This window comes from Carcharodon carcharias, chromosome 12 (genome assembly GCF_017639515.1).
Source record: "Carcharodon carcharias isolate sCarCar2 chromosome 12, sCarCar2.pri, whole genome shotgun sequence".
NCBI classification, from domain to species: Eukaryota; Metazoa; Chordata; class Chondrichthyes; order Lamniformes; family Lamnidae; genus Carcharodon; species Carcharodon carcharias.
In genome coordinates this window covers 56272154-56285650 of record NC_054478.1, presented here as the reverse complement: position 1 = coordinate 56285650, position 13497 = coordinate 56272154, and the positions used below count along the sequence as shown (strand labels likewise).

The following is a 13497-nucleotide window of genomic DNA, read 5'->3' as shown; positions in this document are numbered from 1 at the left end:
GACTAGTAATCCAGAGACCCAGGGTAATGCTCTGGTGACCTGGTTTCGAATCCCACCATGGCAGATGGTGGAATTTGAATTCAATAAAAATCTGGAATTAGAAGTCCAATGATGACCATGAAGCCATTGTCAATTGACTAAAAAAAACACAGGACACTATCTCTGAATTAACATTATAAAAGAACAATTGTCTGGTTATTATCACATTTCTGTTTGTGGAATCTTGCTGTGTATTATGAGACAGCAGTTTGGTAAAGCTGAGTTATTTAAAAATCCCAGAGGGAAAGTTTAAACAACTGCCATACCCTATATTTGTAAGTGGTATGTTTGAGATGCAACTCTAAATTTGGGAATCAGCCCACCAGCTCTCAAGAGGTTTTATATTAAACTAAATGAAACATATTATTAATCTACACAAAAAGTGGGTAGGTCATATTGGAGTTGTATAGACCTTGGTGAGGCCATAGCTGGAGTACTGTGTGCAGTTCTGGTTGCCACATTATAGGAAGGATGTGATTGCACTGGAGGGGGTGCAGAGGAGATTCACCAGGATGTTGCCTGGGATGAAACATTTAAGTTATGAAGAGAGGTTGGATAGACTTGGGTTGTTTATATTGGAGCAGAGAAGACTGAGGGGTGACCTGATCGAGGTGTACAAGATTATGAGGGGCATGCACAGGTTGGATTGGGAGCAGCTGTTCCCCTTAGTTGAAGAATCAGTCACAAGGGGACATAAGTTCAAGGTGAGGGGCAGGAGGTTTAGGGGGGACGTAAGGAAAAACTTTTTTTTACCCAGAGGGTGGTGATGGTCTGGAAAGTGCTGCCTGGGAGCATGATGGAGGTGGGTTGCCTCACATCCTTTAAAAATTACCTGGATGAGCACTTGGCATGTCATAACATTCAAGGCTATGTGCCAAGTGCTGGTAAGTGGGATTAGGTAGGTAGGTCAGGTGTTTCTCATGTGTCGGTGCAGACTCGATGGGCCGAAAGGCCTCTTCTGCACTGTGAACTTAAATATATACACATGGCTACAAATTACCACTGTCATAACTTATAACAGATTCCCAAACTAATCTCCATTAAGGCAACAGCAACCCATAGACTTAACCAAATGCCAGGCAAAGCATTTTCACCTTACAAATTCAAAATGAGGTTCCTTTCACTTCGGTTCCTGTGGAGACAGTTGGAGGCTTACAACTGCTTTGATCTTACATTGCCCCTGCCCTACATAGACAAAACTGCTGAAGTTATACTTAGCACAACTCATTGAATATAAATGTTCATTGTATCACTAGCCTCTCCTAACAATAAAACTCCTTTCATAGTACCAATTTTATTAGTAATGTAAACAAATTGCTTGGTCTCTGCTAGCTAGGTGCCAAATTCCACTTGCCTTCTTTAATGCTCTATTCAAAAAATGCAAATGCACCCTACCTCTCTTACATCTCAAAACTAGTACACATCAAAGCACCCAGACTAGCTGGCTTTAATCCAACTAAGACACACCAACAGACTAAACTTCTATTTTAAAATAAAAATATTTTCCAATAATATTATATACATTAATAGCTTCATGATGTGAACAAATTGGCTGTTGCATTTTCCTACATTACAACAGTGGCTACACTTCAAAAGTACTTACTTGGTTGTAAAGTATGAAAGAGATGTCTTGAGATTGTGAACAACTCTATATATATGTATGTCTTTCTTTATAAAGCAGCTATGTTACCTGAGATTGTCTTTGGGTTCTATCTTGCATTGGGGACTCCATTTTACAGTTGATAGTCAGTTTCCACTAAAAACTGCTAAAATATCTGCTGCATGGATAAAATCAGCTCAGAACTTTAAGACTGTTTCGTGGCTGGTATAAACTGAAAAGATAAAAGATAGTTGTTTGTTCTTTTTGGAGTTCTAACCAACTGGTAGATAAATCTATCTGTATAACAATTGCATAAGAAATTATTTTATCCTTCTCCTTTGTGTGCTTAGACGGTGTTCAGATATCTTGGACAGTTGTGGGGTTGGATAGTATGACAGAGGTATGGATGAGGGAAACCATGAAGGGTTTTAAAAACAAGGATGAGAATTTTAAAATCAAGATGTTGCTTGACTGGGAGTCAATGCACGTCAGTGAGAACAGGGATGATTGGGGAATGGAACTTACTACAGACTCAATTATACCGTTTATAACACAGGGAAAGAAGCTGCTCCACCAATGGTGACTGTGTCTTTAGTTGCCTATCCCTCATGCTCTGGAATTCACTCCCTACACTTCTCCGTCTCTCTACCTCACTTTCTTCCTTTAAGACACTTTTTAAAACCTCCCTCTTTGACTGAGGTTTTGGTCATCTTATCTAATATTTGCTTATGTGACTTGGTGTCATACTTTCTCTTATAATATTCCTGTGAAACACCTTGAGACATTTCCTTAGGTGAAAAGTGTGATATAAATATAAGTTATTGTTGTATATTACCAATCTGTGAAGTTATGTTGTCTTCTTGAACTACAAAAATTTTTCTTTCCATGCTGGATGGGAGGACAGTGGGTTAACACTAAAACTTTCTGGTGGCTTAAAGTTAGGCATTCTCAGAAACTCAATTTTCCATAGATTTAAGCACTTTTTTTTCCTTTGGACACTACATGGTGTGACAAAGCAATTGTTTGGCTCGGTTTAAACAGGTTCATCTACATAAAGAGCTAAAGAAGTCTCCAGAACTATAGGCTGTCTCCAGAACTATTTCTCACCAGCAGACAGTTAACATCCCAATTTAGTCACAGGACTAATTCCTTGAAGTTAATCCAATATTTGACTATACCTAGCTTTATAATTATGATTTTGATCTGTAAGAGTCTGTTTATGAAAGTGAAAGTGTAGTACACTGCACTCTGCCAACCTTAAACTTGTGCCTTTCAGTTTTTGTTTTGGAAACCTAGAGAAAGATCTGGGAGCGGACAATTATATGCTGCTGGTCGTTTGGGATAATTTCCAGAGCGCTCTATCTGAAATTAAACCACTTTAATAAAATCAACTATCACTTTCCCCTCTTCAAACAAACCTGCGTCCCTCCAGTAAACCTGCTGCAACCTGAAAGAGTTCCCTGGCTGGGTGCCAGTCTTTAGCAATGTCACATCCAACACCTTGTTCACCCCCTCTCCCCAACGCAATAATTGTATTCCGGTGACGTATAATATTAATAAAGAGCAGACTATTGACAGGTTCAGCACCCATCGTGCTACCAAAGGTAACAGAGGTGAGCAGTTTGTTCGCACTTTAGTCAAATGCTCACTGTTACTGTGGCTAAAATACATAGAACACAAAGAAATGAGTGGGACACAGACATGTTCAACTGTGTCTCAATTGATCAATGATATTCAATGTACTTTTCTACCAGATTTCCAGCATATTTCTTTTTTATATATATTGGGTAAAATTAATTAATTACAATTACACCGGTTAAATGTTAAGTGTTCAAGTCAAGTTTCAAACTTTTGTATCGCGCTGGCCGTTTTGGGTTCAGTTATTTTCACTTTGGAGTCAGTAAAAGGTGGGGTTGGGAAAAATGAGTTAAACACAAGCGTGCAGCCGGCTCCCAAGTCGCTACCTCGGTGAAGCCAAGTCCAGCCCCAACACTCCAGCAAACTTAGGCTCGAGATTTTCTACCCGAAATGTTAACCTGTGTCCCTGGAATGAGAAGGTGGATCTTTGCCTCTCTAGCTAACGATGTGGTGGGCAGTTGAATTGTATACATTTTCCTCCGCACTAGGTAGTTATCACAATTTCGAGTTTTCCTTTTCAGAAAGACAAAGCACTATTAAGGAAATCTGGTTTGCACAGTTCAGACAAAATGGCAGTTGCATTTCCAGATGGTAGATCGACTCTATTAGTGAGCTGGAAGGAAAAAGTCCCGGTCGAAGAACTGCAAGGGATCCTTTACGTTCACTTCAAGGATCTGGCGCACAGGTTTCAAGCCGACTGTATGGTGCAGAAACTCGACTCCCAGGAAGTTCTGGTTATCCTGCCGAGAATAACGAAAGAAGGTGAACGTTAATCTTTGCACGATCAAGATGGTTTTTAAAATATTCTTTCATGGGATTCAGACGCGCCACCTGTCAAGGCCACAGGATTTATTGCCCATCCCTTGCTCTTGAACTGAGTAGATTGCTTTAGAGGGCAGTTAAAGGAGTCAACCACAATTTTTGTGGGTCTGGAGTCACATATAAATCCTGTGACAAAGGGCCTGAACTTCCATGGAGTGGCAATCAGTGCTCAGAGGGCATTTAAGAGTCAACCAGAACCAGGGCTAATTCCCTGAACCAAATGGGTTTCTATAACACTTGTTTCATAGTCATTATTAGATTTTTGATTCCAGATTTTTAATGAATTCAAATTCCACCATCTGTCATGGAAGGATTTGAACCCAGGTTCCCAGAGTATTACTTGAGGGTCTCTGGATTAACTGGTCTAGTAACAATACCACACCATCACCTCCTCCTAAAGTCTAGTGGAAAATCAGGTGCCATGAATTAATAGAAACAGCTTATTTATTAATTTAATCTATTTCTTGAAAGAGAACTTTTGACATTCTTTGGAATTTACTTAGCTATTATATTCAGACAAGCCATAACTCTAGAGGGGCATGATAATCTATTTTTCTGGTTAACATTATTCTATTGACTTATTGTAAAACAGTTACTCATTGCTGTTTTCTAAATAATATTAATAACAGTACAATAATGAGAGTTTTTCTCTTCTGGCTAGTGTTAAGCAGTATTGCTGAAAACGCACATGTCGCATATAAAGATGAAGAAATTAAACTTGACATTAAAATCCCAGTTGACGATTTTTTTACTGTGCATTCAACAAATTTAGCTGAAGAAACAATGGAGGTAATGTTTATTGTAGAGTCAACTTTTGTTTTAATTTTGAAACTTTTGCTCAGAAAACTTTTCTGTAATCCCACACAGTTCTTTCCCACTTATTAACAATCTTAGCTATACCATCTCCTCTGATTTCAAATGAAACACCCACATCTCCTCCACTCCCAAAGCTACTTCTAAGGCCAGAATTTTTCCGTTGGTGAGTTGGGCACGGGGCCCGCTCACCGACGTGAAAATGACACGGGATGACATCAGCGGGAACCCCCGATGTCATCCCGCCCCATTTAAATATTCAGGAATGCGGGGGGAATAGCAAAATCAGCTGTACACCCATCGACCTGTCAATGGCCAATTGAGGCCATTGTCAAGATAATTAAGCCAATTAAAGACCCTGCCCATCCAAACTTAAGGCTGGCGGGCAGGCCAGGATCCCCAGCGGGCTTCTGAAAAAACATGAAACCTCATCCGCTGGCAGGATGAGGTTTCATGTCCGTTTAAAAAAAACTTTAATAAACTTTATGTGATATTTATTAACATGTCCCATCTCGTGTGACATTGTCACATGAGGGGGACATGTTAATAATTTTAACATTTTTCTATATTTTAAGTTTATAAAACTTTCAGCGCTCTCCCTGAGACTGCACTGTGCCCATGAAAGAGCGTACTTCGACAGTTGGGGAATCCCTCTGCATAGTGCTTCCCGTCGGGTGGCCCGATCGGCAGGCCTTAATTGGCCTGCCCACTCAAAATGGCGGTGGGGCCCATTCCAGCGGTGACGGTCGGCTGCCTGCCTGCCGCCGAGCTGGTAGGGCCTGCCCGCCCAACAAGGGCAAAATTCTGCCCTAAGAAAATAGAAGGAACTGAAAGGAATCAGTATACGTGAAGAAATGGTTGTGGAGAAATGAATTGGGCTATGTGGCGACAAATCCTCTGGATCTGATATACTTCATCCTAGGGGTTTAAAAAAAGGGTAGTTGCAGAGATAGTGGATGCATTTGTTTTGATGTTCCAGAACTCCTCAGACCCTAGATCAGTTCCTAAGGATGGAGAATGGCAAAACATAACCCCACTATTTAAGATAGGAGGAAGAGAGAAAAGGGGAACTGTCAGCTCAGTTGTAGGCAGAAGGCTCGAATCTATTATGAAGGACAATGGGTTGGATTTTATGAGACACCACAGTTCCTGCCCCTCCCTCCACCCTCACCACCCGAACCCACCCCTCCAGCTGAAAGGTCAAGGCGGAGCCCATCCACTATCCCAACAGCTGCCCCACAACAAGTTAATGCTGGGAGTAGGGTTAATTGCTTCAAGACGACACTTGCATCCCTTTCTCGGAAGGAAGTCCAGTTTTAGAGCGAGTAGCTATGTAGCCCCAGCAGCATCAGGTGGTGCAGTGGTCACTGCTGGGACTACAGACAGTCCCACCACATCGTCGAGGAGCTATGGAAACAAATGAGGAAAGAGTAATCAGTCACCAGAACCACTGTTCTTATGAAAGTAGGTATTTCAAAATTAAAACATCTTGAAGTCTGAGTATTTTAAAATTATCTTTCTGAAACTATTTTGTAGTATATCTTGAAATAGACTCCATATTTCAGTTCCCTGTTGTACAGACAATGAATGAAGGAGGAAATGTTTAGTTGCACTGTGATTATATAGTTAGAAGCACCCGCCATCTGTCATGATACTGACTTCATACAGCTTTATCCAACAATATGAACAATGCAAATTTTGTAGAAAAATGTTTTTTTGATAAAGTGAAGAGTAGTACTATTAAATGTCCACCCAACACTGACCAAACATGTACGTACAACAAATACCTAACAGCCTGGAGTGCATTATATATAGTGGGGGGAGGGGAAGGTTGGCTACATTATTATGGCTGATGATTGTTAATTGTCTGATATTCCCTTGTTCCTCCAGTGCTGCAAAAATCCTCCTACATAGTGTTCCATCCTCACTGTAATGAAACCAAGACAAGTTCGAGGGAATTCTCTTCCACCAAAATTGGGCGGAAGATGTGGGAATTAGGCCAGCCATTATCTCACCCTGCCATAACTGCAGCTAACTGCTGCTTCTCGATTTGCGGCACATATATGGCTGTTGGGACAGGGCGGAGGCTGGGTGTGTTTCCTCCCCCCCACCCCCACAACTACCCCCATCCACTTTTTGTACAAGCACTTCATGAGGACTCCATGGGGGAAAGGTAGTGGTAGGCCCATGGAAATGGACCTAATTACTCTGAGGTGCCCCATGGAGAGGGCCTTGTAATGACCTAGTGTCTTTATTTTCTTCCTGCAACACATACCTGCTGATGGCCTTATTTTCAGCTCTTCAGTGGGATATCTTGCTGGATCATTAATGGCTGTCCTTGCTTTTCTGGTGTATCAACATCCTCATTGTAGCACTGCCTTCACACTGGTGGGCTCCCTCTTGACAACAGGAACCCTATTGCGAATGCAGCATGTATACATAATGATCCCCATCTCTGGAAAGTGGATTGAGATGGGGTGAGTAGAAGTCCTGTCCTCCAGAGTTCTACCATGAAGGGGAGAACTGCCTCAATTTTTCCTGTGGTAACTCCTTCTCAAGACCTGAACTTGTGGAATGTTGTTGCCTATTGCAAGTTTTATTTAGCAATTATTTTACTTTAAAAGTGGGTTTATTATTCAAAATTGTTTTCATTCTTATTTTCATTAATAGGCTACTGAGAGTGACGACAAGCATGAAATTGGTAAGTGTTTCCCAGTTTCAGGAGATGAAATTTAATAAATTTCTCTATAACTCTGAAAGTAGTTCTTGCAATTGAAAAACATTCTGGCAAAATTGAACAGATTTGTGCACAGCATATAGAACAAAATGCTTGATTTCAGAATTGGAAATATTTAAAAGGTTCGAGAAGAGAACTGTATTGGTAAAGTGCTATGAATTAAAGATACTCATTACCGCTGAGATTTCGTTATTCTGTTTACATTAATGGTGTACATTTAAAAAAGGGGTTTTTTGATAAATTTAGACTGGATTTAATTTAGTTGCATGGAGCCTAATTACTGGATCCCAAATTAACCCTTCAAACTGTTTTAGTTTAGCAGAGATATATAACCATAAGGCAAAGGCTCAGACAATGAAATAGCAAATAATGCTATAGTTTATTGAATAAAGAATGAAATAAAACAATAATGCACTTATCAATTAACTAAAGGAGCAAAAGAACAAAAATATATACTTATCAATAATACACTACAGACTTCACAACTTCAAATGGATGGCCAACCCAGAAGAAATGGAAAACGACCTCAACCCTTCTTACTGACAGGAATTCTGCTTCTGTCTCAGAAGGAAACTGCCCTATCCAGGGTCCACGCCAACAGGAATTCTGCTTCTGTTCCTGGCCCCTGTACTACACTACCTGTTGTCGTGCTGACAAGAATTCTACCTCTGCTTCCGAGAAAAGGCAATACAGGATCCCTTTACTTGGTGTACACAAAGCAAGATGGATCCTGAAATTCCATTTTATACCTAATTCTGGGATTTCCCCACCTTAGCCCACAGTTGTTGTTAATAGCTAATTGGTCAATAATGCTGTAAGGTTTGTTTTCATTGGTTCTAGCTATTGTTCACATTGCCGGAGGCATAAGGCAATGGTTTATTTCAAGATGTATCCCTGATCTCAAACTGGACAGACTAATTATTCATTAGGTCCAGCAATCAAGGACAGTTTGTTTTGATAGGGGCCTTGGCGGAATAATGCAGTTACTTCCCACAGACATTCTCACACCACGTTTAAAATACAGATAGGATGTTAGTAGAACAACAGAAATAAATAGAACCCAACTCTTTTAAATGCCTGACTAATTACTTATTCTATCAATTACAGAGTAATTGGGGTGGTACTTATAATAATCATCTGTTGCTGGTCATTGCTACTTTACAATCCTAACAGTAGTATATGAAAATGTTGTATAGTTTGGCAGCAGATGTTCAAATCACAAAATGGCTTCTTTTTAGATAGTGTAGCAGTATGAAATGGCGACTTGATCTTGTTTGCTGATAGCAAAATACATGTGTTGTAAAAGCCTTTAAAAATTGTCAGGTTAAGCAGGTAAGCTAAATCTTACTAAATTAAAATCTAAAATCCAGGCCAGCTTACAATAGAAATCATTTGTCGTGGTCTTGTATAGAATAAAGCTACTTCAGGCAGAGGATTAAGAACATATGACAAAATTATGTATAACAAGGGAAACTCCCCTTGTGTATTTGTTAGATATTATTATTGGCAAACTATTCAGTCTCTTTAGAAACTAATTGTAAACCAGTTGCTGGATTTTTCTGGTTTGCTCTACGTATCAATATTAGTACTATTAAGTTTTCTATTTGTTTTTTTGCTATTAATTTTGCAGTGTTTGATCTCTATTAAATCCTATTATTTCTGCTGTGTCTTTCTACATGCCTTTATCTGATGTGACTGAAAAGAAGAGACATCTGAGCAAGACGAAGGGATTTTACAGGAAGACAAAACGAATGAAATAGAAACTCAGCAGTTCGAGCAGAGTGGGAAAGGTAGAGTTAGCATTCTAGGTCAATGACCTATCATCAGAATACAAAGAAACAGTATTGTCTGACCACATTGATAGGAGAGTGCTTTTCCTGAGAAACAAATCATTTTTCTGTTTTACAGTAAACTGTTATATGTTATATATTGTTTTCCCTCCCGTAACCTCACCCCACTGCCCCATCCAACCCCACCTCATTCACCCTAGGCTGGTTCCCTAACCCCCTCTAGTTTCTCTTCCATCTCACTCCATGGTTCCTAAGCTAATTTTTTCCATGAGACTCAATTCCTATTTTTGCCATCCCTTCCCAACCAAATTCCTGATCTTTGTTGGCCCCCAAACAAATATTGTCATTGCCTCCCTTTGTTCAAGTACCATCTCTTTTCCTTTTAAAACTGCTGTCATCAATCTAGTCCTCAAAATCTCAGCCTCAATCCCTGCATCATTTCCAACTATTACTCATCTCAAACCTCTTCTTGCGCTATAAGTTTCTTGAATGTATTTTCGCCTCAAGGCTATGTGTCTATTTTTCTCAAAGCTCCTTCCTTAAATCCTTTCAGTTGTATTTGCAGTGCTCTGCCTAGTTTATGCATCAAGACTGCCCTTGTCCTGTCCTGGAAAAACCTCCACTGAGCATGCAACCATTGTTATTAACCCTGCTTGTCCTCTGTAGCCTTTGACATGATTAACCATCCTCTACCATCAACATCTCTGTTGTCCAACCCTGTGTGACACCCTTTGGATGAATCCATTCCTACATCTCCCAGCGCAGCTGGTGGATCTGCAACAATGCCTTCTGTTGTCCCAGCATCATCATCTCCAGAGTTCTTCAGGATCTAACCTTGTGTTTCAGCTTATCCACATCTTCATGGTGCTCTTTGGTAACATGATCTAAAGCTCAGCTGCCATCTGAAATCCAACTCTATGAATTTCCTTTGAAATGACTTCTGTGCTTTCTCAGTCTGTTTGTCTGATACTCTGGGCTCAATTTTCGCTCCTGAGTCGGAATGCAGGGCAAACCTGACTCAGGAAAAAATGCTTTGAATAATCTGATTTTCATTCAGGGGGGCAGATGATTGCTGGAGTCGGGCCTATCACCCCCGAGTGAGTTTGTAGGCAGCCGCAGAGACTGCTAAGTGTCAAGCGGGTTAGTTAAAAGGCCCACCTTGGTGCTCTGGGACTTTGTCTCAGTTTTAAAACAAGCAATAAAACCAAAAACAGCCCCCAGGCCCTCATTCCTCATACTCCCTCAACCACCCCACACACTTCCCATGTCCCATCCATGCCAACTCATGCCACCTCATACCCCCTCTCTCGTGCCTCATGGCCTCTAATACTCTCTATGCCAACATATGCCCCTCTACCCACTCCCATGGCCCCTCATACCCTCCATGCCACCTCATGCCCACACTAACCCCCCCTGGCCCTTTGTAGCCCCTATGCCAATTTAGTGCTAGCTCATGCCAACCCATTACTCTCCCACTCATCCTCATGGCCCTTTATAGCCTCTATGCCAACTTAATGCCAAACCATGTCAACCTATGCCCCCATCCATCACCATTTTACCTTACACCCTCCATGCCAGCTCCTCCAGTATCCACCAGGGCAGAACTCAGGAGCCATGGTGAGATGAAATAAAATAAAATTCTATGTATATATTGCAGACTTCACTATTGTTATAAAACACTCTCAAACATAAAGAATCGGGATTAATGGGTCTTTGTCAGGTTGGAAAGATGTAACTAGTGGAGTGCCACAATGATCAGTCCTTGGGCCTCAATTATTACTATCTATATTAATGACTTGGAGGAGGGGGCAGAGTGTAATGTATCCAAATTTGCTAACAATACAAAAATAGGTGGGAGGGCATGTTGTGATGAGGACATAAGGAATCTGCATGGGGATATAGATAGGTTGAGTGAGTGGGCAAAAACTTGGCAGATGGAGTTTAATGTAGGAAAGTGTGAGGTTATGCACTTTGGTAGGAAGAATCAAAAGGCAGACTATTATTTAAATGGAGAGAGACTTCAAAATAGTGCAGCACAGAGGGACCTGGGTGTTCTTGTGCATGAAACACAAAAAGTTAGCATGCAGTTGCAGCAAGTAATTAAGAAGGCAAATGCAATTTTGGCCTGTATTGCTAGGGGGTTGGAGTTTAAAATTAGGGAACTCTTGTTACAACTGTACAGGGTGTTGGTGAGGCTGCAGCTGGAGAACTGTGTACAGTTTTGGTCCCCATATTTAAGAAAAGATATACTAGCATTGGAGGCAATTCAAAAGAGATTCACTAGGCTGATTCCTGGGATGAAAGGGTTGACTATCAAGAATGGCTGAACAGGTTAGGCCTTTATTCATTAGAGTTTAGAAGAATGAAGGGTGACCTTATTGAAACATTCAAGATTCTGAGGGGGCTTGACAGGGTAGATGTTGAGAAGATGTTTCCACTAGTGGGGGAATCTCGAACCAGGGGACATAGTTACAGAATAAGGGGACATGCATTTAAAACTGAGATGCAAAGGAATTTCTTCTCTCAGAGGGTAGTGAATGTCTGGAATTCTCTACCCCAGAGAGTTGTGGAGGCTAGATCACTGAAAGTATTTAAAGAGGGGGTAGATAGATTTTTGAAATATCGAGGGCTTGAGGGCTAAGAGGAGCTGGCATGAAAGCAGAGTTGAGGCCTGGGGCAGATCAGCCATGATCTTATTGAATGGCGGGGCAGGCTAGCAGGGCTGAATGCCTATTCCTGCTCCTAATCTTAAGTTCTTAAAATCCTTCAAGCATTTAATCCCTTATAAAAAAAAACTTTTTTTTCAAGTACTTAATAATTTATGAAAACAACCATTTTTATTCATTGCCCTGCATCAAAGACAGCTAATTTTTTTGGAGCTGTCAATCAACCTGTGAACTTACAGGCTTCCCACTGTGATAATGATAGATTGTGGAATCAGTCAATCAGCACTATTCCTATAATGATAGTCCTCAGGTCATGTCAACAGACAGCTAGTGAAATTGCAAGCAGAATCATGGCAGGCTGTTTTTTTTCAAACATTTAAAGGGCTTAGGGACTTAAATGGCTTGACAATTCCACTGAGCTAATCCACTTTTTATGCACATTGATAATTACTCTTAACAATCACAAATGCACCTTACCTCTCTCAAAGGGGTACCCTACCTCACCCAAAGGGGTTCCTTACTTCTCCAAATAATTCTGGCAGCTTTAGACTTTTTCCTCAAATCTCTGAAGCCCACGAGTTGTGTTTTGGACTTCTGGAATTGGGGCTCTGGCCCCATCTTGGCTAAGATACGGAACCCTTCCGGCTTTGCGAAAATTCAGGCCTAAGTTATGGATGAATCAAAATTTCTTTCAACTGAACACGTATAGGGAAGTTCCAAAGCCTCTGTTTTTGAGTCCATTAAGGCTCACCACTAATTCCATACCCCTCTCACTTAATCAGAATCACACTGTTTAAAATCTTGAATTAGCATTTGACTATAACAAATCCTGTCCATGAGTAAGACTGCTCACTTCCACCTTTGCAACATAATCTGCATTTGTTTCCATTTCGCTCCCACTTTTGAAAACTCTTTCATTCTTGCATCGTCTACTGTTAATATCCTCTTTAATATCTTCCTATCCTTCCTATTAATAAACTCAAACTCATTCAAAACTCATCCAGCTGCATCCTACACCAGGCCCCATACATTTGCTTGCGTTGATCTTGTTACGACTGGGATGGGAGGAGTGTGCATATGATCTAGCCCCACTGCTCTGCAGGCCGTACCATTAATTTAAAAGTTTAAATTTCTCACCAAAATAGCCAATCATCTATTTCCCCTACTGGTGCCCAAAATAAGAGTCTTCAGCCCAGGCTTCTTCCAATAAACTCATAACAATTGTTTATTATAAAATGAAACTTCTTTTTAACAAGCTGCAAGTACTGGTTAACACACAATTATGATCGGAAAGTATAACTACCTAACTCTTCTTAAAGAATTTCCTCAGCGTACACAGACAAATAAAGGGCAAACGGATAGAGTCTCTCTGCAGAGATGGGCTTTAAAGGA

At 40.7% G+C, this 13497-nt stretch overlaps 1 protein-coding gene across 5 annotated transcripts in view; it reads left to right on the top strand.

Moving 5' to 3' along the window:
- The first annotated feature begins 3171 nt into the window (after positions 1–3171).
- The window catches only part of parp9 (poly(ADP-ribose) polymerase family member 9), a 28265-nt gene continuing 17939 nt past the window's right edge, over positions 3172–13497 (top strand). For 2 of the 5 annotated variants that reach the window (XM_041200198.1, XM_041200196.1), the window contains exons 1-4: positions 3619–4039; positions 4761–4888; positions 7583–7613; positions 9353–9439. In XM_041200198.1, the coding sequence (XP_041056132.1) occupies positions 3847–4039; positions 4761–4888; positions 7583–7613; positions 9353–9439 (439 nt within the window). In that variant the 5' untranslated portion in view covers positions 3619–3846. Of the gene's footprint in view, positions 3253–3618; positions 4040–4760; positions 4889–7582; positions 7614–9352; positions 9440–13497 lie in introns of those variants that run through there. The other 3 variants (XM_041200193.1, XM_041200195.1, XM_041200194.1) reach the window with 3 other exon arrangements.